This window comes from Falco rusticolus, chromosome 13 (assembly GCF_015220075.1).
Source record: "Falco rusticolus isolate bFalRus1 chromosome 13, bFalRus1.pri, whole genome shotgun sequence".
In the NCBI taxonomy this organism is placed as follows: domain Eukaryota; kingdom Metazoa; phylum Chordata; class Aves; order Falconiformes; family Falconidae; genus Falco; species Falco rusticolus.
The window spans coordinates 3,848,628-3,873,780 of NC_051199.1; the positions used below are offsets into that span (position 1 = coordinate 3,848,628).

At 40.1% G+C, this 25,153-nt stretch overlaps 1 protein-coding gene across 4 annotated transcripts in view; it reads right to left on the bottom strand.

The window, feature by feature from the left end:
* Window positions 1-25,153, bottom strand: part of STAG1 (stromal antigen 1) — a 199,687-nt gene that overhangs the window by 141,208 nt on the left and 33,326 nt on the right. For 2 of the 4 annotated variants that reach the window (XM_037406291.1, XM_037406292.1), the window contains exons 2-3: window positions 15,366-15,495; window positions 8,757-8,859 (exon numbers count right to left, since the gene is read on the bottom strand). In XM_037406291.1, coding sequence (XP_037262188.1) covers window positions 8,757-8,859; window positions 15,366-15,394 — 132 coding nt within the window. In that variant the 5' untranslated portion in view covers window positions 15,395-15,495. Of the gene's footprint in view, window positions 1-8,756; window positions 8,878-15,365; window positions 15,496-25,153 lie in introns of all 4 variants that reach the window. The other 2 variants (XM_037406290.1, XM_037406289.1) reach the window with 1 other exon arrangement.

Here is a 25,153-nt window from a genome sequence, read left to right on the forward strand (position 1 = left end):
CAAGGATGAAGCAAAAGCAAGTAGGAGATAGACGTGATATGCACATCCAAAAGGTACCTTGTTGGAAAGCAAGGAGAAAAACAACGAGAAAAGCAATGTACACATAGTACATAAGTACTACGGACCAGCATGCACACGTTCAAAATGAGTAACCACAAGACGTGTAAATGCTCAGTTTAAACTCCACTTTTGTCAGGTATCCTAGAGAAAGGGAGGTGCTTTGACCAAGACTCATAGTTTGAAATAGAAAGGTGAGAACACCAGTGAGCTCTCAGAAGTAGTACAGAAATAACAGACAGATGTACTTTTGACTGAATTACGCGACAAAACCAGATTCTTCAAGCCCAAGTAAATATCTCAATATCCTAGACCTGAATTAACACCAGATATAGTACTAAGTCTACTTGAACAACATTGCTCTCTGGTATAGATTTTCTATTGACAATGAGAACATCTCTTCTCACTGGAGAAACCAAGCCTTTCATTTAACAAAAGCCATTCTGCATCCAAGCTGCAGTAGCTAAATCCAGATGATCCAGATGCAGGATCTGTATTGGATCTTGCCTCAAGAGACAAAACAAGCAGGCAAAGGATCCTCCACTGAGAAACCGAAGAAAATCCAAACCTAGAACTTTCCGAGTTAGGCAGGGATTAATATCATCTTCAGGTGGAGAGGCACCAGAGGAAGGGTGTCCACTGAACTTCTACTCCAGAGCACTTCCACAAAGTAGGTATCTGGCAGGAAGCCCAAGCTCAATGTCAGTCTGGAGTGCAAACACGAAAGCAAGTGACACAGATCCCCCAGCCTCCACAAACTGCCAGGCACTCCAATTAAGAAGTCTTGCAAGCGCAAGGCACAGAACTGAGGAATAGGCATTATTTTACTCATTAACATACAATATTACAATGCTGTTGACAGACACCACTTGCATGTAAAGTCCCTGAATTAACAGCAAGAAACTTTGCAGGCCATCTTGACAGATCTCAGCTTCATACAGGTTCCTACCCCAGAGCAAAGTTAAATAGGTAACCCTATTTCAAGAGGAAAATTTTTCACAATGAGAATAAGCAGCCATTGGAATAATCTCCCCAGATAAGCGGTAGATCACCCAACACCGGACACTTTTTAAGATTCAGGTGGACAGGGTGCTGGGCCATCTTGTCTAGACTGTGCTTTTTGCCAAGAAAGGTTGGACCAGATGGTCCTTTAGGTCCCCTCCAACCTGGTATTCTGTGATTCTATCCCAGGACAGAGACGTCCAACACCACTGATGCAAGTGAAGGAAAAGCATGAACTGGTACATCCATAGAAATGCAAATATCTTCATGATACAGAATATCTGTGGAATATCTGCAGAGGAAGGGTGCTCTTAGAAGTGGAGTTTCAAAGTCAAGCTACAAATCTAAAATACGTTTGGCACTGAGCATACCAAACAGAGGCAGCCTTGCACCCCTATAAGAGAGATACCTGCATGCACAGGAAAGGGTGGTCCTTCAGCTCAACACAAAACACCTATCCTCTAATGCCATGAAGAGCTCCCACACAGAAACAGCCCAAGGATGAATGTGGCTCTGGTAAACATGTCAGACTATCACTGACAGGTGTAAAAGTGTGATGTTTTGTAAGATCAGAGTGAATCTGTAGCAAGTCTACTCTTGTGAGGAACCACCAAATGGTCATCAAGATACAGGAAAAAATAGAACCTCGGCTTCTTAACAGGAACAACTGTTTTTATTGCTTGCCCCTTTCAGCCATAAATTTCCTGCTTCTGCCTAAAGCCCCCTTAAACTGCCAATCATGCATGGGGGTTTGGTTTTTCTTGTTTTTCTTTTTAAATCTGTCAGAATCCTGGGGTGGGTAAGAACTAATTGTTTTTCAGACTCAAAACTGACTTTTCTCCTGTTTATGTGAGGGATCTCTTAAAAGTCATGGAAAAGGCAAGCTGGTTAGCAATATTGTATCTAAATGTATTCATAAATCCTTGTAAGAATTTCCATAATCCAGGCATCTGCTGCAATGGGAGAGCTGACACAGAGGTGAAACAGAACGACCAGAGGGAGGGGTAAAGAAGCACAAGGTAAGCAAGCTTGAGGCTTTTTAATCACACACCAAGAAAGGTGCTGCTTGGAGCTGTGAACCTGTAGCAGTTACATCTGTGCTCTCACTGAGAGCCAGGACATACAGTCAGACTGGGGTGCTGTCAGAATGGACGGAGTCACCAAATGTAAACAGAACTTACTCATGATTTTTCAGATCTATGCAGCAGATTCAACCAACAACTAAAGCGGAGGATTTATACACACCAGCATTAGCAAATTCAGAAGCTCCATAATATGCCACAGAAGCATCTTTAAGATGGCTGTACTGACGACCATATAGTTTACCTGTTGCTTAAACTAACGCAAACAGGAAACAAAATACCTTGACCGTAACTAACCTAAAACTATGACAATTCAGAATTTTGTGATAAATTAGCTAGATAATACTTTCCCTTTTGTGTGTTTACAATGATTGTGAGGAAAAAGTGACCCACATTTCTAAAATCAAGTAATATAGTGAAAGTTAATTTACACACTAACAAACAAAAAAAGTGAAAGCAGCTTGTCATTTTCCATTAACATTTCCCAAGTTGATCCGATGCACTTCAAGAAGAAATAAAGACAGTAAAAGTGTTACAGGTCAGTAACTCCACCTAACCTGCCACCTTCAATGATGGCCTCCACGTGCATTCATTCCATAAGTAATTTAGAACAATACCCCACTTCTTAAGATAGCTGGAAAAAGCTTCCACTTGAGTAAGACTGAAGAACTTGCCTCTCAAAGGCACCATCCTCTTGAGAGGCCTCTGCATTATAACCTCCTGTTAAGTGGAAGAGTAGTAATGTCTGAATTTTCTGAATTAATACTGATCAAAAAAAGAAGGCTACTGCACACTTTATAACATCATCACAGTTGAAGTTCTTGGATTCAGTCAGTCCTTTGGACTTTTTGCTCCCCATGAAAAGCTTCATCGAACAAATAAAAGACAGATGCAGGTCACCTAACATCCAGTGCACACAGAGCTGCTTCGGCTGGAGCATATGCAGTTTAGAACAAAAAACAGCACAGGCAGTGTTGGGCGGTAGCGTTGCTTTTTTTTCATCCTTAATTTAAAATCTAGCAAGAGTTCTAAACTTCAAGTCTGCTTGAATCACTTCAGTTCTTCTAGCTGAGGCAATTGCTTCCAAGACTGTTTCCACAGAAAACAAGCGGCAGGATAGAGAAGTCTTCACATACTGGCTGTATGCGCACTGCATTTCCACAGAACTACAGTAAGACATTCTCTTCAGTTTTAAGGGACAGACCTAAAGTATCCGGCAAGCAAGCTGAAACAGGACACTGATGTAAGTCACACCAAACCACAGACCTCAACTACCATGAAAAGAAATTCTTCCAGGGAATTCCTTCCTACTATTAATCAGGACATGTACGATTTGGAACTAGAAGATAAACTCAATCCCCTGCAGTATTTAACATCCATGCTACAAGACTAAATAAGGCTAAGAGTCCGCTGCAAAGTTAGAATTTCACATAAGAATGCAAAGGTAAGGTATTGTGATCCATCTCCTCCATACGAAAAAATACAGCAGGACCTGAAGGCAAAACTGTACAGTCTATAGTGGGGACAAAGGGATCAGAAGTGCCTTGATCCCTCTTGCCTTAATAGAGGAATCTGTGGAGAAGAGATGTGGAAAGGCATGCTGTGGCCCCGAATACAGGGGGAGAGGGACACCAGCAGAGTTCCCAGAATTGCCACCTCTGGAACAGAAAAACTGATGTTTCTTCCTGTCCTCTAAGTCAAAGAGGCTACTAATCTGTCTACTCCCACTTCAAAGCTGAAACACAGATAGCCAGGGATCTCTCCCACTCCCTCAACCTCTAACAGCTGAGGTTTAAGCCAAGCTATTCTGAGCTCCTGGGCAGGTAAGGCCACACAGGTTAAAATAAAGCATGCCAACAACACTGAACAGAGAGCGTTGATCCAAGAGAGGAAACAAAAAAGAACAGATAAATAACTGATCTGAGCCTGAGCTCACTAATGTGAAAGCTGCATTCTATTATAGGTCCTTGGGCTTTCAAATCCCCTAGCTAGAACAGGAGAGCACATCCCTACCCATGTCATACCCAGGTATTTCAATGCAGCAGACAGAAAAGGCATTTTTGGCCAACGTTACTCCAACTTCAAGCAGAGGCCTGTTATAGGTCACTCCTATATGCTCCCACCCCACACAATCCACTAAACCTCTATCCAGATGGTATGCTCACATACAGTATTGCATAAACCGAGCCAAATATCCCACTGACTGGACAGATTCACCTCTTGGCCAGTTGTTCCAACAGGCATCTGGTCTATAAGAATCAGTGTTTAGAAGCAGATGTGGGCAAGGGGGAGGCCAGCCCCCACCACTGTCACTGCTATAACAGGACATGGTACAACTCCTGCTAAATTCACAGCAAAGGCTGGCAAATTCACGGCAACCAAGTTAGCTTCTGAGTTATTCTGAAGGACTTAATCTCTTGGCAAGTTGACTCTCTACCTGCTCATTAGAACAGTCTCTAGTAGAAGTGGAGGGGCAACTTGGAAAGCAGTGTTTCCAGGAAGGAAAGGTTCCCTGAAATATTAAGGTTCTCTACGAACTGAAGAGGTATTTGCTACAAATGGCAAATTTTCAAATGAGGATCATTTCCTTACAGAAGTCTCAAATCTGCAAAGAGGAATGTCTTTCTCTGGAAGTCTGAAAAATCCTCTAGAAGTAATTTATCTTTCCACTAAAATCACAGAATCATAGAATCATTTAGGTTGGAAAAGACCTTTGAGATCAACCTATTTAAAACAAATACATATATCTGATGGAGTACAATGTGTGCAGCTGTGCAACAGAACCATGCAGCTAGACAAAACAGCATAGAAGAGTAAACTCTATCCAAAAGAGGTCAATATGTTTATGGCAGATGTGTCACTGTAGCTGTGATGGCCTAAGGACATAAACAAATCAGCATTTGCAGGGAAAGATCAAATCTCATTAGACCATAATATTTTACTTGGGGAAAAAAAAAATACCACAAAAAAGTGGAAGAGCCTTTGGGCAGAAAAGCCTTTCTCTAGGTCTATAATAGAAATGAAAAACATCAAAGCTAAGTATCTGTTGAGAAAAACAGCTCTGAATTTAGCTAAATATTTTAATCTGTTTCACATCTGAGAGTAAAGGTAGGCGGTACCTGTGGAGAAAATAAAAATCACATTAGCAGATGGAAGAGCAGGGGAAAAACATCAGAGCTGCACCTCCTGTAAGAAAGGTAATTCACCCGAGGGAAGCGGATGGGTTAGCAGCATGGATAGGTGAGCAATGGGGAGGAGGAGGGAAAGTGAAATACAACGTTTGCAAAACCAATACCTCAATTACTAAGTCCATGACTTTTAATATCAATTAATGTTATAAATTGATTTGCCTAAATTTGACTTTCCAAGATGTTTGCATTTCTCCTCAAGAATATTACACATTGAGTGTGGTTTTTTTTTTTCTTTCTGGTCTTTTTTTTTTTTTTTTGAAAAACCTTATTTATTCCTTTCTGTTGCTGCAGTATCAATTATGAAAGCAGGATTTGATTGTATATTCAGACATATACATTTTGCCGTCACCCAAAAAAATAGCAAAATTACTGAATTTTTGGATGAGGGGGGAGCAACGGATACCATTTATCTTGACTTTAGCAAGGTTTTCAACAGGCTTCCACAATATTCTTGTATCCAAATCAGGAAGCTGTGATCTGGACGGGTAGACCACTAGATGAGCGAACAAGTGGTTGAACTGCTGGGCTCAGAGCACAGCGATTAATGGATCATCCTCCATCTGGAGGCTGGCCATGAGGGAGTACAACACAAGTCTAACTAGAACATGTCCGGTTTCCTATCTTTATCAAATAGTCAGAGGGGGTGAGAGACTGTGCTCCTGGCAAGTGTGCACATGACACCAAATTGGCAGGGAGACCACTCAATGACATCAAGGGCAAGACTACTATTGACAGTCTGGAGAACTGGGCTAACAGTACACTTAAAATCCAACGTGGACAAACGCAAAGACCTGCCCCTGGCAGAGGAATAAATCCCTGCACCAACACAGGTTGGAGACAGACTGATCAGGGAAAAGCTCTGTGGAAAAGGACACCTCAGGGTCTTCGAAGACAACTAACTGGACGTGAGACAGCCATGTGCCTGAGCAGCAAAGGCCATCAGCACCCTGGGCTGTACAAACAGCAATATAGCACTAAGGAAAGTGATTATACCCTTCCACTCAGCACTTCTTAGCCCATATCTGGAATACCATGTCCAGGTTTGGCCCTCTCAATGCAAGAGAGGTACTGATAAGATAGAACAAGCTCAGCAGAGGGCTACCAACATAGTCAGGGGGCCAGGAACATTGCCCTGTGAGGCTTTTTGCAACAGCATATAGTGGGAAAACAACTGACAGTAGTCATCAACTGCAGAACAAGATGTTCTGATGGCCTACAAGGGAGAAATTTTTCACAAAATAAGATGAAACAGGTTGTTGAGAGAGGCTGTGCTGGCACCAGCCTTGGTGGTTTCCAAGACCAGACTGGGAAAGCCCCAAGTAGTATGGTCTAATCCCACAGCTGACCCTGCTCTGAGCAGAGGTTGCAATGAGGCCTCCTAAGGTCCTCCAGGCCAGATTCCATGACTAGCCCTGATTGTTTCTCTTCTTTGAACCTCTTCCCATCCTCATATACCCTTTCTTGAGATTTTGGAGTTGAGGTCAAAAAGGTAACAGAAACTAGAATTGTGCAAACTATTCCAAATTTTGGCAAACCGCAGTTTTATAGCGGACACAGTATTTGTTTTACTCTCTGTTCTCTTTCTCAGATCTTTAAGACTGGATTTGTTGGGGTTTTTTACCTGTATTGAGTATTAAGACGAGGCTTTTGTACAATCAACTCTGAGAACCCTAAGGTCTTGCTCCTCAGCAATAGTGAGCTCACACTTGTGAGCAGCAATAGTCAGCTCACAGTCCATCATTTTATGTATGAAGCAATGGCTGCTTCCTCTATATGTTCATCACTTTACAATTGTGTACACTTAATGAGCCTGGAGTTATTCTAAGCATAATGAGCAATTGCTTCTGTAGAAATTTGATAGCAGGACCAGTAGAGTGCTTCAGTGAATACTCCCAAGGGAGCTAATGATAAGCTCAAACAGAGGGATGAGAAACACCTTTTGTAACATTCACTTTTCTTTTCCAGTGAATGTGTGGTGGTTACAAAATCATTAGTGTTGCTTTAACTTAAAATTCCTACACTTTAACAACCTTCTGGGTTAGCAATTGGACTGCACTGTTGGTTTGGGGTTATTTTTTAGATCTTCAAAACTCATAGGTTTACTAATGAGATATTCTTCAGATAATTTCTGATTTTGCCCTTTGCTTACAAGCTATATAAATAGATGACTTGTTCCCTTTACATGCTTCTTTAAAGCTTCCTGTAAAGAAGCTCCATGTGTCTGTCTGATGAAGAATATATGCCATCATAGGAAACACTGTTCAAAAGCTTTCAAAAAGGAAGACTGACGTGCCCAGAAAAGCCTAGGATTTAAAATATTGGCTCTCAAAGCAAACCCAGAAACTGTGATGCAAATTGAAAACCAATACTAAGGAGGGGTTTGCTCCAGCTTGGCCAGCACGCGTGAGGAACACACTGTACTCTCCATTGTTACAGCCCCACTGGCCCATGCTTAAGGAGTTAGACTAAGGGCGGAAAGTCTTAAAGTAAAAAATAAAAAATTAAAAAATCCCAAGCTACTAGTGCTATATATAGCACATTCATACTGAGGGTGTACTCACAGACAAACACTAAGAGAAGAATCAAAACAGTAACACACACAAACACCAAAAATCTTATTCCACAGTGTGTACTTCAAGCGATGTAATCAAGAGAACTATATCTGATGACCCTGGAGAACAAGTGAAGGACATCATGACACACAGAATTTTTTCTGTATTTTCCAATAAATTAGCTATTTTATAAAATTAATGAAAATAAAAAGAGAAAGCCTCTTTAAATACCGTGTAACAGGGAATTTTTTCTGTATGTTCCCATTCATGGGCCAGCAATGGCCAAAGACTACTGAAGAACAGCAAACCTTACACAGCAGACAGCAGTATCACCTGCTGCACTATGCTAGAAGGGGCTGAAGCTCCCAGCCTATACACAGCACACAGCCTATGTCAATTACATGAATTTTTAAGATGTGTTAACAGATCTTCTGAGGCATTTAGTTAATACTGTGCTGCAACTCTTCCATTCGCATTAAGAGATTATCAGTTACTAGGATGGCTCAAATGTAATTTGTCACTTAAAATCCATTATAACTTTCAAAACAAAGTGGTTGTGCTTACTGAGATGATTCTCATGTCTGGAAGAATGTTGCAATACAACAATAATAATAAAATCATAGTGTTCATGAAAGTAGCTATCAAAAGAAAAAATAATAGCTATTATGAGATCATTTTTATGTCCCTTTTTAAATACTCCAAACATTGTTTGTATATCAATCTGATAAATATTTCATACTACAAGTCTTCATAAAGTTTGACATAGGACTCATTAAAAACCTATTTATGTGACCACAAGATGATAAGATGAAAAACAGTTTGCAGTCAATTTTAAATAGATGCATAACAAAACAAAACTAAATTACACATACTGGAGGCCTGCCAGGACGGCCCCTTTTTCTTTTTCCTTTGACTTCTGCTTCTTCAAGCTCACTGCCAGCATCTGAATGTGCAGTAGTTTCATTTGTAGAATCCCTAGGGGGGGGAAAAACACTAGATAAATTAAAATGATTTGAAATCAACAAGTAATCTATACTGACTGATTAAATATTTAGTCCTAAGCCAGAAAAAAAAAAGTCAGCATTAAAAGGCTTGCCACATTTATTCTGCAAACTAAAGAACCAAGCATTGTTAGCCCTGGCAAAAAGCCTTACCTTTTTATGGGCTGGACTATCATTTTATAGACTGGAAGTTATTTAAATTAACAGCTTCTTTTGAAACAATGTTACACTTCAAAAACTGGCTATATTAAACAGCACATTCTCAACATACCCATCCCACAATGTATTCACTAGTATCAACTTTCTTTTAGTAACTACCTCTGAGCTGCTTTCAAAGCCACAAGAAAGCCAACTGGAGCCCAATCCAGCCATTACATCATTAGAACAGTTACACAAATTCCCACTCAGGTTACATCGTGTTTTTTAGTCACCCTCGAAGACAATGGTATTGTGCAGCTGTTAATAAAGAGAGGATTAACACTGACCGTAAGGCACAAACCAGAAAGCTCACTTTGTTCTGAAGACATTTATGATTCTTGCACTTAGAAAAATGCTTTCGCTTGCACAATGAAAAAACCTTGACATTGCTCAACAACTATTAGCAGAGCAGCCTGCAGTATTATTTTTCAAATCATTCCTGTTTTAGACTTAAGACCATACTAAGTAGGGAAAAAAACATTACCCCAACTCCCTCCTGCCCCCGCCAAAGCTGGTGAGCAGGTACTTCTCTGCATTGGTACTTCAAAACAGACTTGGCTGCTTGAAGAAACTCAGCTTGTAAATGTTCTTCTGAGGCATTAGATCTCTCCCAAGAAGAGCCCACAAGCAAAACCATACCTTGTTACTGATATCCTGATTTTCAGTTTGCAAGACCACCAGTACATGAGTTCTCTGTCAACGAAAGAGTAACTGTAATGATGTCCTAGATTACTCAAAGGTGGGTCAAGCCTAGCTCTAATCAGAGATTTCTTTATATCCAGTACCACTTCCTCAAAGTTAAAGTAGCTCAATTGCTGTAAAAACTTGTGCAAGGGGAAGGTGAAGATCAGACCAATTCTATAATTTCATACAGCCTCAAACATAAAAGGTGGCATTAGTGATCTGGTTTACAGAAACTGAGAAGCTTCAGCAAGCCAGGATCTATGCAGACCTTCACATTGTCTGGGGTTTTATTTTCTTCTTTTGTTTTATAATCAGGAACACTTCACAAATTTGCTGCATCTTCAAGAAAAGTATTTAGTAATGCAGAAAGATACAAACATCATTGTATCAGAATCAAAAATGTTCTCATGCTTCTCTTTACTGAAATTACTGTATTGTTCTAGGTCTGCTCTAACTCAAATAATTCTACAGAACTAAGATGAATTTCTAATATTAAGACATTATTTTCCAAACTTTTCTAATGTGTAAGCACAGAAGCACCAAGGAGTCCACAGAATTCTTTACAAAACCTTGAATGCTGTAGAACATCTGTGAATCTTCTTTTCTGAAAGTAATTTCAATGGATTATCTCTAAATATCCTACATAACCCAGAAAACCAGGCACTCTAGATTAAAACCAGTATTCAAGTACATTTGAGTTCCCAAGTTATATATTTGTAAAATAGTATCTCCACAAAATACTGAAAATGCAGCTTTGTTGTGATAAAATTCAAGAGAAGGAGTTTTTCTGCTCCATAAAATATGACATTTGAAAAACTCAATATCAAGCTATGCATTTGGAGAAAAAAAATATGTAAAAAGCCTAAAACCAAATAAAAGATACCACACACAGTTCAAAATGATTTGGTAAAATAGGGCCACACTAGTGAAAAGCAATGCAGTGACTGCAGCTGACAATGTCTATGCAGATGGATATATATATAGCCTTTACTCAAAGACTGCAACTCAATTTGACAAAAAATGTGTATTGCTACACAATGACAATTTTTTATTTTAAATAACTTTTGAATACAGATGTAAGGAAACCCCATAAAAGTATCTGCTACTTTCTATTGCTGTAGAGAAATCAAAGCCATTCTCTCTTGCTCTCTGTAGAAAAAAAAAACCAGCTTCTTTCTCGTCTACACAGATCCCTACTGGAAAAATTTTAGGCATGGCGTGGTCTAAGGAATATCCCCCTTCCTGGGGAAATGCTGTAGCTTTGCTAGCTTACAAAACCACACCTCTAATATCATCAGGATAAAGATTTTTCTTATTAAAACCAGATTCAGCAGTCCTCCTAGGCAAATGGCTCAAACACTTCCCTGGAAACACTACAGCTATATAAACAAACTGTACTACTATTTTGCATGCCACAGTCCACAGAGAACTTGACTTTGCTACAGCCTCTGTCCAGGTCTAGCAAAACCTGCTGCAAATTGTGTATTTAGGTCTGGGAATTTCAATTGCTTTGGAACACTGCATACAGAAGGAACAGTTTAATTATTGACCACCTTCTCCTCTTTGTTTTAGACAGACTGTTGTCTTAAACCTGATAACCACACTTCTCTAACATTTTTCTGGTAAAATTTCTCTGGTTCACCAGAAACCTTTTGGGAAAGGCTCAATAAATCAGTACTAGGGGTGAGATTCATCTAATCTAAATTTGAGACAGATCCAATACAGAAAACAAAATCTTAAGGTGCAACATACCTCGTGCATGTCAGTGTCCAAAACTGGTCAGACAGTTTATGTCTTACAGATTCTCTTTCCTCTCCACTAACAGTAGGGTGATCTAGACAACCAGCTCAAATATAAATGTTTAAAATAAACCAAGATGAATCTCACCCTAACAATACGTGAGGCAGAGGGGAGATTCCTTTCCGGCAAAGAATCTAAGTATGTAAGGAGTAAGGGGAAAACATCAGAAGGGAAGTTCCCTTCAATCCTTACATTATCTGGAGTAAGGAGACAGGATCAAGTACAACCTACAGACCCTGGCTGATTTAACATTAAAATAAACATCATTTCAAGCATCAGGGAATTCTGTCTGAATCTTGTAACCCCTGCACAAATAGGCCCTTCCACTGCAGCTTTGGGTCCCTTCAGTGTGGGAGGCAGTGCTTTTTGCTTCTGTCAAAGCCTTGCCCTTGCTCCAGGTACAAACACACATGCCCTTTTTCTTATTTCTGAACTCGGAGGAGGAATAAGGCATCCCTTAACTGCCTGCAGTTCTGTCAGGTTTTAATGCTTATTGAGAAGAGCATCTGGCCAGCATCCATCTCCCTCATTCCCTACACGTCTTGCAGAACTGCTAGGAAGTAATTTATCTAGTGGCAGTCATCCACATCTTAACAGGCCAGAATTATCCTATCCCTATTTTACGTCTGTGTGACTAGTCACCTGAGGGAAAAACTTGGGCTTAGTCACAATTTATCCTTTCTGAAGCTGTCGGGAGGGAGAATAATCGGGGCCTAAGGAGACCTGCCTCACCTAAGAACAGGAGAGGTGGTGGTGCATAAGGCTAAACCCTCCTCCGTAAGACACCTCTGACACTGGAGACACATAAGAGAATCTGGCAAAGTGTGGCAGACCTACAAGGCGGGGGGGGGGGGGGGGGCAGGATGAAGCAGACAAATGATAACCCCTTTTAGGGGCTCAAATTTACTCTGCTTTTCTTTCTGGTTTCTGTGGTAGCTAGAGTATCCTAGAAAACTGGCAGTAACTCCAGGATCCCTCCTAAAAACTCCGGATATTATTCTGAAATTGTAGTAACTAGTCATTAAAACTATCCACATGGAAACAAAGAATTAACAAATTACTGGGCAGCCCTTTACCATGTCATGCTTCAGAAGAATGTATTTCCACAGACACAGTACATTTCACATCTCTGCAAAATAAATTGAAAGAAATTTACCTTCCTTCTACTATTACGTAAAGCCCTACATATAGAGTTTATACCACCACCACTATCCTGAAAAACACATAACACCAAAAACTTACGGTCATGTATCAGGTTTTGTAAATAAAAACACTTCTCTAAGCTTTTACCGGTGTTGCTGAGGTGGCTCAAGGTTTTGGCAGAGATAAATTCAGTAATTGCTACCATGAGGCTCAGCCCTGTGAAGAAAGGCATTCATGAAGAAAAACGGCTAAACGCACAGGCTCATGAATCATGGATGAATCAGCTCTCATGGCTGATCTTCACAATCTAAAGAGGAACATGCCTCACAGCAACTATGAGTCATCCCATTGAGAGAAGAGTCATAACAGTCAGTCACCCTGGTCAAATACACCAGAGGATTTTTTCCCTCCAACTGAAAGACCAGTAAGTGAAATCCTGCCTTCACTGCATCCTGAAGCCAGTTCTATGAATCCAGGAAGATTGAAGACTTCTCCCTTCATGTTCCCTCGACAGAGAAGAATTTGTGAGGGAATATTTGATATGGTCCTAGCAAAGTACATTAATATCTCAAATCAACTTCAGCACCCTTTGCTTAAAGTGGGTAGCCACAATGATTAGAAAATATTATGAAAAAGTAGGAATAAGGCACAGGAGTGGTGGCTTATAATATCCCTAAATTAAAGATTGCTTCAGGTTTTCTCACCCTTCGCCAGACTCCTTTCTGATGAAAGTCTGGCTGGGGCCTACTGAATCAGTGGTTATCGCTTTCTTTGATACTTTGTCCACACTAGACTTAAGAGTTCTGAGCTCTCAGAAGAGTCTCAAAACCTTTACATGCAAATCCTGCCTTTTTTTTTTTTTTTTTGTAAAAAGAAAGATCTCATCTTGTTTATGAGCAACGAAAACTATATATGTTACTGATGACAACATCTCACCAACACTTAGCACAGTGGCATTAAAAAACGACATAGATGTTTTCTGTCATTTCTTAATGTTGCATAATATTGGTGGCTCACAGTTATCTTCTGATTAAAAAATATTCCAACATCTTTAATGTCCCTCAGTTTTTTCTGCTGGTGTGCTAATCATTAATTTAGATTAACAGACTGTTACCAAATCTGTTAATATGCACTTTTTAACCATAAACCCTATGATATTTTAATTGCTTCCTAAGGTCACATAGCTTCTTGGACTGGGAACGGGAATACCCCTTTCCTGCTGTTGCCATGACAGAACCTCCCAGCTTTTTGCGCTTGGCACATTTTACAAGCACACCCTCACTTCCATAATGTGGCACATCCAGGAAAATATGAACCAAGAAAAAAAATTTTTGACAACTACCCTCTGAGCTAACCAGAGCCCCCTGGGCTGGCACCCGCCAGGGCCACCCATCCAGGCCATCCCCACCCTGAGCCACATGCTCACCCGCAGCAGAAGTTAACTTTTTTGAGAGAAGTTTTAAAAATATAAGGAAAAAATTGCTATGCAAAGCACGTTGTTTTTATTAAGGTCAGACAAATAACTTTACAATCATCGAAGCATTTGGTTTCTTAAACAAAGGGACCTGAAATCTTAAGTTTGGGAACATCACCCAGCCTTGATGAACTGAGGCTCTGCTACCCTCCATGAAAATTCCTGTTTTCATCTGTTCATTCCAAGCAAAAAGAGTAACGTTTGGTCATTACCGAGTGGACTGGGGCAGCAGGACCGGCAGGCACGGTGAGGGCAGGGGCAGGAGGCAGCCCAGGCTGGGCAGGCATGTGAGGAGAGTAACCAGGGGCCAAGGAGAACCAGGGACAAGGGTGGGGGGAGAAGGAACGTGGCTTAGTTATCTCTTTGTTTCTCTCCATCATCCAAATCATTTTAATTGGCAATAAATTAATTCTCCCCAAATTGAGTCCGTTTTGCCCGTCAGGGCAGTCAGTAAGTCATTTTCTGGTCTTCGTCTAGCCCCACAAGCCTCTTGACCTTGTTCTCTCCCCCTCCCTGTCAGGAGGGGAGCGAGAGCGGCTGGGTGGGCGCCTGGCAGCTGGCCGCAGTCAACCCACCCTGTCAAACAAAGCTCTATTCTGTTTCTGTTTCTAAAGTTCCTCTCTCAGCCCTACCTGATTTACTGTCCAGCTCCCCTCACCACAGACTGCCCCTCTATTCTTTCCAATAGCTCACTTTCTCCAGGCACAGCACCGCTGCCATTTGTACAAGCCACTCCTGTTTCCTAGCAAGATCAAAACACACTAATGCCACTTGCTGTCTTCCATCGCGGAAGCCCAGGGCTTTCTGCACAGTAAATACAGCTCATTATAAGAAAGAGTACACGACAGGAATATACAAATACGGTCAATTATGACTAAAACCCATACACATTTCTGAAACCTCATAACATTCAGAAACACAAAATAGCAAAGAACTTGTTTTGCTTTTCACAGTAAAGTTAATCTCCATACATATAAAGAAAAACCTTTTAGATTGTGTTGGGGTTTTTGGGTTTTTTTCCCCTCACACAGTTTTTCAGCATATGACAACACAGGAGGCCTGGAACAGCCACACTAATCTGCACTTCTCTCAAGCTTGTACTTTATCCTCACCATCACCTCTGTTTACTTCAACCTCTTTAAAACTGAAGATTTCAAATATATAGAGAAACATATACTCACTGTAGTACTGGCAAATCTGAAGTAATCATTTTTGTAGCACTCTTGAAAGTAAGAGCTACATAGAACTTCTCACAGTTATTATGACAGCTACTTTGAAGCCTCTTTCATGAAAAGAATGTAAAAGTCCAGCCTGTAAAAGAGATAAAAAAAATTGTTAGACGTGATTTCAAAATAGTCATACATTGAATTAAAAGCACTGTAAACAAAAATAGTCAGTTTTGAAGTCGCATTACTATTAAACCACATGAAGTTTGGAATGGATGTCCCCAGGACAGCTTAATCACAATCTTGCATGCAGTTTTTACAATTCTGTCTAGGGAACATCACTTCCCACCACCACCCCCAAAAGGCACAAAGTATTTTCTATTACCTCCCATATTTGTTAATGATAACTCTGATGTAAAAACACAAGTGGAACTCTGAGAAAATGTAAATAAACAAGATCAGTATATAAGCCTGAGCAATCAGAAAATGTGATGATCTAGACTTAAGGAATTTATTTTCTAGTTGTACAATAGAACAAACTTACAAGACAAAAGTTTGGTTTAATGAGAAACAGTCTTTCCTAGTTTTGAATCAGTACAAAAGATCTTCACCTAAAATCATACATATTTTGATAAAACAGGTAAAAGATAATATTCCTGATAACATTCCCTTTAATGGAACTACACCTATTCAATCAGGCTCAGTGGCTCACCATTTTATGTGACAGAATTTCACAGAATAGTCAGAAGCTGTGCAAACTTCTAATGGCAGTAGAAAATATTTTAACCTGATGAAACCAGAGTCATAAGTTTAAACAATAAACTAGACTGCATCTGTGGTACCACTACACCCACCAGTAACATCTCTACCCAACAGACTAATCAAGCAGTTGACTAATGACAGCAGATGTGACTTTACCATTAAATAACAGCACAATGTGACAGATGCAATAACGTTTGCTGTAATAAAACATAGAGCTGCCACCCCATTCTTCCAGAAAATGCAAGTTCTGGAGAAACTAAAATGATTTGTTTCATTTCATTCTCCCTTTTTACAGATCCTGGGGTAATATAAATAGCTGCATGGAGCACTGCAGGTGATCAATGGCAATGAATACCAAAGACTTAACTGCATGGTTTTTAAAACATGGGATATTTTAAATCTCTTATTTAAATATCTAATTTCTTCTCAATGGGCAGTTTTTTCTGTGCTGTAGTAGATTTGCACAAGACAGCAGGAAAATCAAGCCAGGAAGAGGTAACATGACCTGACCTAAACACAGTATCTAAATAAAACTGCAGCAGTCTAAGCAAAACAGTATAACATGTAAAGTATTATTTTCCATCCAACTGTATGCCACATCAGTATTTATTTACCAAAACCATAACTGTACAGCAAGAACAGACTTTTTTGCCTCTGGTTATTACAGTTCCAATTAGACTCACAGATGCATGCAACTAATTCTCCCAGTACTTACTCTTTTGTGCTATCCAACAGTTTGACTTACAGTGTCTCATCAACAAATTTAAATTTTTCACTACGTACTGCCATCTCACTGGCCATTTTTTGTAGAGTATCATTAGCAAGCCACTTTGTTGCACAATGAATGTTAACAAAAGAAGTTTGGAATTAAAGGTACCACTCTGGCATTAATGGTTTAAAGGGGGTCATCTCCCACAGCCAGTACACCAGGCTAGTGCAGAAGTTCATCAGTGTCACTATAAGACACAAGTTAGTCTGAGTTCTTCATAAGGAAAAATGTTGTATGGCATGCTATTTGTGCTGTTTCTGTAACAGCGTTTCTTCATTTGAGACACTGGTCATTACTATGTTTTAAAGGATGAAATTACTCTTAAGGGGGGAATGACATGCCCATTCAACCACATAAAGCAACCATTTCAGACACTTGGAAGAATTTACTATAAACAAACATAGCATCAGACTCTTTTGAGCTTCGTACATGAAGAACAAAGAAGGGAACGTTCAGATCTCTGAAACTGAAAGGTTCACTATAACATGCACTCTGGTGGTCACAAAACACTAAAATGTAGGTACAACGTAAGAAGAATATTTAATGAAATCCTGAAATAAAAGAAGAAAGCTTTTGATTAATTTACAACTACATTTTCCTCCTGCCAGGACAATTAGAAGTACACATTTTTGCCACACCTTCCCTTTAACACAGATGAAAAAAAGTGTGGGTTTTGTACACATACAAGCACTCTTGCTACACACACACACAGACACTTGCATACAGTAACTAGACCTCAAAAGGAAACCTATCCATCTTGGATCTTCAGATTATCTAATTCTAGCAGGATACTGGACATCAATCTTACTTTTCAGAAGAGCTTTCAAAGGAAGTTCAAGAAAATTTATGTGTGTTTCATGTGAGACATTTTCCACAGATGTTTCAGACATCCTGCAGAATCTCTTACATGGAGTTTCTATTTTTAATATTCTTTTTAAACCCAGTTATCACCCTTTGCAACTGTTATGCTGTGCATGCTTAGATATAGTAACCAGCAGCATTCAAGTTCTAGGGAAGTGCTTTCACACACAAGGAAAAGTATACTTGCTCAGGGGTAACTTACTTGAAAAGCAAAGTCCTGGCCTAAAAAAAAAGTATGGACTGAAGGGTATAAAGAGCCAGAAGGAGAAGAGAGGAGCTGCCTCATTCAGAAGCGACTGAGGAACCAAGGAAGCCTTGACACGGTGGTAACAGCAGACAACTTGACACCCAAGGAATGCAAGGTCCTGGGGTACTTTCTGATAGTCCCTATGCTACACAGGAAACTGCAAAACAGTGCTGGGAGAAACCTATTGCTGTGTGGTTGGGTCCAGGCTGGACCATCTAGGTGGTGACAAAATTGCCCTTCTACTGTCTTGTGTTAATAAAGGCACTTAACAAGGGTCAAGCCTTAAGTGCTAAAATACAAGCATCGTCAATGCTGACAAGCCAGAGAATGAAGAGCTCAGAGCCAGAAGCCCCAAAAGAAAAGGCACAATCTTGTGTATTTTGTGGGACTGACCAGAAGTGGAGTCTCGCACTACATGGAATAACGCTCCCCCATTACACAATCCAAGTCAGCCATACCCCTCACACACATCCCATACTGTCCTGCTGGCTACTACGTTCTGGATGCTAATTCACTCTTTCTTGCTCAGCCCAGATACTCAGCTGGAGGTAGGAAACCTTTAACAGTGCTGGGATAACTGCCTTGCAACTTCACTCAACAGTAACATTGCTCTACGCTCACAGAAACATCACCACTTGCTTCCAAAATTCAGTCTTGAATTATCACCCACGTTGCTTAGGCTTGCTTTGGAAACAAAATAAGGCACTATAGTGACTAATGAAAAGCTGTATGTGCTTGGAACAGGGTTCTCAATTTAGCCATGCAATTAAGTTTGACAACTCTGGGAAAATCATTGATCCTTATGGACTACACAAACGTGAACCTTCAAATTTTTTCTAGTTTTAATGGAAGAGAGACCTGTTTCTTAAAGATTATGTTCTTATAAATGGGAAAATCAAACTCTCCTCCTTTCTGCCTCATTCAGCCCCAGTACAAAGTCATTGATAAAAAACCCTGAAAGCTTGAGACAGATTCCCATTTTATCACCTTTATCCTGGAGAAGAGAAGAGCAGGGGGAGGAGCACTTCACATTTCTGCATTCTGGGTTCTTTAAACTATAATAAACACAATATAGTTGAAAAGTCCTTTAACTTTCAGTCAACTGCTTCTATTTCAGGAGTTTAAAAAAAATAATCTGATGTTTTCATTCAATCCTAATTTTAATGGCCTTAGCAGGTTTGTGGCCTTTTAAGCCTGCACATCTATATTTTAAGATGACATAAATTTATGCTGGCATAGTTAAAAATGACTTATAGAAGAATATAAATCAGGCAGTAGAAGACGCCATGCAGTTGAAACATACAATGGGAAAACAAGTAAATGTTTCTCTTCTTTTGCTTCTGTTTTTTTTAACTATGCACAATAACCAGGGCAGACAAATTGACCAATAAAACCCCTGCTTAAAAAAATAATTTAAAAAAGTCTTTTCTAGTAAATTGTCAGTTTTATGACATTTTTTTCTTCAGGAAGTATCTCATAATGAGTTTGGCTTTAAGAAAGGCTCTACAATTTCAAAAAAAATAATCTGATACATGCATTCCATGACTATTTTCTGTAATTTCTACTAACGTGAAAAGCCATGTATATTTTTTGTAGTCTTTAGATTGTTTATTTGCCTCTCTGGTGCTGAAGTAATCTACCCATTTTAGCCAAACAACAAAAAAACAAATTAAAAACTTGACACAAACCCTCAAACCTGACAGAGCTGATCCAAGCATCCACTGGGTAGCAACAGCCAAATCAAGTTCAACCAACCTTATAATAAAAAAAGTATCTATACATTATAAGCTGAAATCAAAACTTAGAACTAAACAAAAAAGCTAAATAAAAAAAACTATTATGAAATTTAGCAATAGCAGTTACGTCACTATTAATTACATTGCCTAGAAGATAAAAAAAAATAGAAGATAGCTGGTACTTGACTGACTCCCAACTCAAAATCCTTTCCATGTTGACCAAGTGACCTTGTCCCATCCAAGTGCAAACTATATTTAAACAACAGCTCACACCAGCAGAGCAGTATCTTCTACTGTACGCCACATTTTCCATTTAAAATTACTTTGCTTTCTTCCTCAGTGCTCCCTGCTATGTCTTTTCTTGCAAGTTGAAAAACAATAAAGCAGTGCACTTCTCCATCCCGCTAAGGCCCAAAGGAAACCCGAGAGCTCCAAACACACCGCTTGTATAGAAGAGAAGCTAGGATACACGATGGTGTGCCGTGCCATTGCACGGCCCCATGAAACAAGGTTTGATGTTCAGTTTAGAGACAAGATTTGTCCCCTCAACATTCCTGCCCAACAGCAGCGTTTGGCAGCTAGGAAAAGGCCTGCAGCAGGAGCAAATGACAATCCCATCAAAAGGCAGCACGTTGCACACTGAGCCAAAACTCTAAAAGCTTGGATCAGCAAGGTGAGAGAGAAAAGAGGATCTTAGACGCAGGCAGATAAATTCTAGCCCTTTACTGCTTCATCCAAACCCATGCATGGCCTTGGGCGCACTACTTGAATCCTTCCTGCCCAGCCATCCCAACTGCAAAGTGAAAATGGTATTTAGAAATTCAAAGTGTAAATTCTAAGTCCTGCAGAACTAGAAAAACAGTCATCAGGAACTAACCCTTAATAACTTGACAAATGCTGTGATGAGTTCTTCATCACTCAGGAGTTTTTGTTTGCTTTGGATTATGTATTTCTTTAAGCGTAAGCTTCATTTCTGCTACAGGTTTAGAATGTGAAACAAATTAATTCATGTTGATCCTACAGCCACTTGATCTGAAAGCCAAATTAAATCACCTCCTCCAGCTCTGAATTTGAAAATACACAGCATCACTTAAGGCCAAACAAGACATAATGCTTATTTAGCCTATCTTTAAGATAATTTCATTGACGTTCTACACAAAATTCTAAATTTCACATTATCACATTTTAGTACTTAAAGATTCAAAGCCCAAGTGACAGAAAAATTAACACTAAGCACTAGTGAGCTCCTTCGATACGTAAAGTACATAGCAAGCCCTGCCAATACGTGGTCTGTGATATTACTAATCCAACCTAGCCGTGATATAATGAGGTAATATTAGGAACACCTAGGCTAGCACAGCATGGTGATGCTTCATTTTCTACATCCTTCAAAATCATACTGGACATATTATTATTACTCTACCTTCGCCCTCCCAAATGTGTGTCTTGGCTGTTGCTGTTACCCATTTAATACGTAGTAAAACCTGCACTTCCCAACCTGCAATGGCATGTCAAAAACAAAGGCAAAAAATCTGGGAAGAGCCAGTTGATACACCAGGAGCTTGTGCTGCCATTCAGAGGGACCTGGAGAGGCTGAAGCAACAGACAAACAGGAATTGCGTGAAGCCCTGCACCTGGGGAGGAACAACGCCATGCACAGGTTTGGGACCAACCACCTGGAAAACAGCTTTTCCAATAAAGACCTGGTAGACAACAACCTGAACACAAGCCAGCAAGGCGCCCATGCTGCAAAGGCCAACAGTACCTCCTGGGCTGCCTTAGGCAGAGCACTGCCAGCACCTCGAGGGAGGTGACCCTGTCCCTCTGCTCAAGAGACATGTTTGGAGCTGATGAGACATGTTTGGAGCACTGTGTCCAGTGCTGTGCTCCCCAGTCCAAGAGAGATGGAAATAGGCTGTTTTGCAGTAAAGGGACAATTCTGAACACCGTGGCATATGGTTTGGCTAGGGATCTTTCAGAAGAATGGACATATCAGAACAGCAAGCTGAGGGTGGACAATTGTTCTTTCCTCAGAAAATGTCAATAAGAAATTATACATAAAACAATAAAAGAGAAGTGAGCTCACAAAGCTAACAGGAATAATACAAGAAAAATATAAGGCCAAGAACAACAAAGCAAGACTCTACACAAAATTAAAGCATTTAGTATATACCCATTAGCATTGACTAAAGTTTCTTTTCCCCCCATTCTTTAAAGGTATTTCCAGATATATTACACATACATGTGGGAACAAGAACTATCTCATGCCAACCCCTAGCTGTCCATTTAACACTGCCTTCAACTTCAGTTGTCTCCTCAGTTGCACCAACACATAGAACTGACTCTACAGGCAAAACAGCTGTCGCTGCTTCCTCTCACCAAACACTTTTAGCCCAAAAAGGTCTTGTCCAGTCAGCCAGAAAAACAATCTCAAGTCTCACTTTCTAGCGCACAGTATTATTCTGTGCTCTTCACAATTACGAATGCAAGACCTCACACCGAAAGGTTACACAAAGCACTTCTTGCAGAGCTGGGAATAAAATTCTTAAATGACAAAAACCTCCAAGTCATACTACCACATTTCTATACTTAGTTTCATGTCTCTAAAAAGAGTGCTGCCAAAACCAGCCAGTTTTTCTGTATCTTCTGCTACTATTTCCAGAAGGTAGCAGCTAATTCCTGTACTGTGCATGTGTGCCAAGGCACTGACACTAAGATTACACAGAAAAGCTGATACAATCTTTTAACCACGATTATAATAGCACAGCTGATTCAAATGTCACACATCACTCACTATTTTGTTTGATCATCTCCACTGTTAACTATATTATAATATAATGCTTTCTCATAACGCCTTGGATGGCTAATACTAAAGATGTTAACCAAATGCTCTGAGCAAACAATAGCCTGTAGATACAGCTTGCTCAAGAACAGAAATTTTATCCTTTTCAATTTGTAATTATTATTTAAAATCAAAATAAATTTGATGGACTGAGCATACGAAAACAAGCTTGCTTTCCCTTTGTTATTCTTACAGACTCTTCAGGCATAACCGCCCCTCACTCCGTGGACACCCCAGTGAGACACTTGACCTGATTTTCTGCAGCACTGAGCATTCACAACTGGGACTGAGATCACTGGGGGCTACAGGCACTCCGTCACTCATAAGACAAGTAATTACGGTCTGATTACACAAGACGAAAAGTTAAGGCACTGAGTTCTAATGCTGGTTCAGTATCTGGATAATTAAGGTCTAAATTAACAACTTGCTCCTTGCCATCTGTCCATTAGGATAACATCAGCTATCTACCCGCTTCCTAGAAAGCTAGGTTCTACTATCCTCAAATCGTGAGCACGAACAGATAGAGCCTTGAAGTCTTCTGCTTCTCTGCACTTGTATTTCCAACACTCAGAGTCTTCAGAAGACAAACTCACTCATCTTTTCAAGATGATGCAAGGGCATTGAGAATCACAAAAAAAGGCCATGGGACAAATTTAAATTCAAGAGAGATTTTGCCTATCATAGAAACTGTAGAGTCATCGTCCCAACAAAAGACTGAGCAATCAGTGAAAACTTTTGAAATTTGTCATGAAAATGAATAATGATAGGGATAGCGTAAGTGTTGACCATAACTTAGCATAAAGTTTTAAAAGATAGTTTTCGAGACAATGAAATGCTTCCCCCAAAAAAGGGACCATCCTGTTCAGCTGATTTCTTAGTAAGCCAATTCAGCTCACTAAAACGGCATAAAACTTTTCAGGTTTTTAATTTTAGCAAGCCATGCCAGGGTTCCAGGAGGCTCAGAAACATCTGTGTGCAGGAAAGCAACAGGAGAGTACCACTGGAACCAGACAAGACTCAAGGAGGATGACTACTTTTTCAGTACATAAAAACTGTTGCAAAGGCAATGCAGGGGGAGAATAAGCTCCCCTTTTCAGTGAGGACTGGACAAGTGATGGTTTGAAACCACATCAAGGAAAATCCAGGCAAGGACTAGTGAAGCACTCCAATAGTTTGCTCAAGCAAATGTGAATTATCCACCACTGAAGATTTCTTCTTTTCCCAGATAGATGGGGCACACTTGTCAGGTACAACAAACATTGCGAAGTTTGTGGTTGAAACAGCTGGGAAAAAGCAGACAAGGCTTTGGGAACACAGCCTGCTTTTTGCCTGAAAACATAGCACAACTGTAACTGTGCCTGCTGGAAGGGAAAGGGTGAGAACCAGATGAACCCTTGACACCCCTTCTCCCCCCCCCCCCCCCCCCCCCCCCCATTTCTTCTAATGTTTCTGTGACATTACCCTCAATCAAATCCATCTGTGACAATAATTAAAATTAAATCCAGTGATTAAATTCACACTCAAGCACTTCAGTTAGTAAACTGCTTATTCCTGCAAAATAATCCACATCTACAGGAAGGCAAGAATCCCTGGTGTAGTCAAACACATTTAGATCATCACACAGGCTTTGGATTTTCATCTCTGTACAGCCCAATACACAATGGGCCAAGAGTGTACACGGTGTATGCACAGTAGAAGCAGTATTAATAGATTTTTATGCTACCTCAGGAAAGTGTTTACTCATCTGTAATTTTTCTCAGCAGTGGACATCTGGTGTTCTATTATTCATTGCATCTGGAAAATTGCCAACAATAAAACCAATTTTCACAAGAAGCAGCAAAGCCTCACATGCAGAACACTGGAATAAAGGAAAAAAAAAACCCACTCAGAATGATTCAGGGTTTTGTTCTCTTTGTTTTGCTTTTTCTTTTTTTCCTCATATGGGACGCTGGATAAGAAAAACCAAGAGGAACTGCAGAACATTTTGTCCAGATTATCAAAGAAAACATGCATTTTGAAGTCGCTTATAAATCAAAAACTCTGGTAAATGACTAATTCTGGTACTCATATGAACTTCGGGGGACATACACAAAGGCTTAAGGAAAACAAGGTCACTAAAATAATAACTTTTCTAAGTTCACGCTGCTGCTAACAGAAGCAATATTTAATGGTTAATATAAAGAGACTCTTGCTGTAGCATGTAGAAGTAAATGCAGGACCACCCTGAAGTGTACTAGTCTTCCAGTTTCCTGATAGACACCGTTACCACCCTACCCTCAAAAGAATGCAAAGGCACAGTGGTTCTTCAGAAGGTGGCAGCATTGAAGGATTACGTTAAAGCATTCCCACCACTGAAAACTGCTCATTTAGAAAACCACACGCCTTGGACCACAAGCTTTGAGAAGCAGCTCTATCCATTTCCTAGTTGCTAGATCTATCAGGATCCTTGTCCTTAACAAAGATGTCACAATCCAAGCCCCCTGAACAGCAGATTTCTGGGCATTATCCAGGTGTGACAGATACTGAAAGCTTCTACTCAGTATTTATACTTACCCCAGAGATAACCCTTGAAGTTTTAGGCCAAGA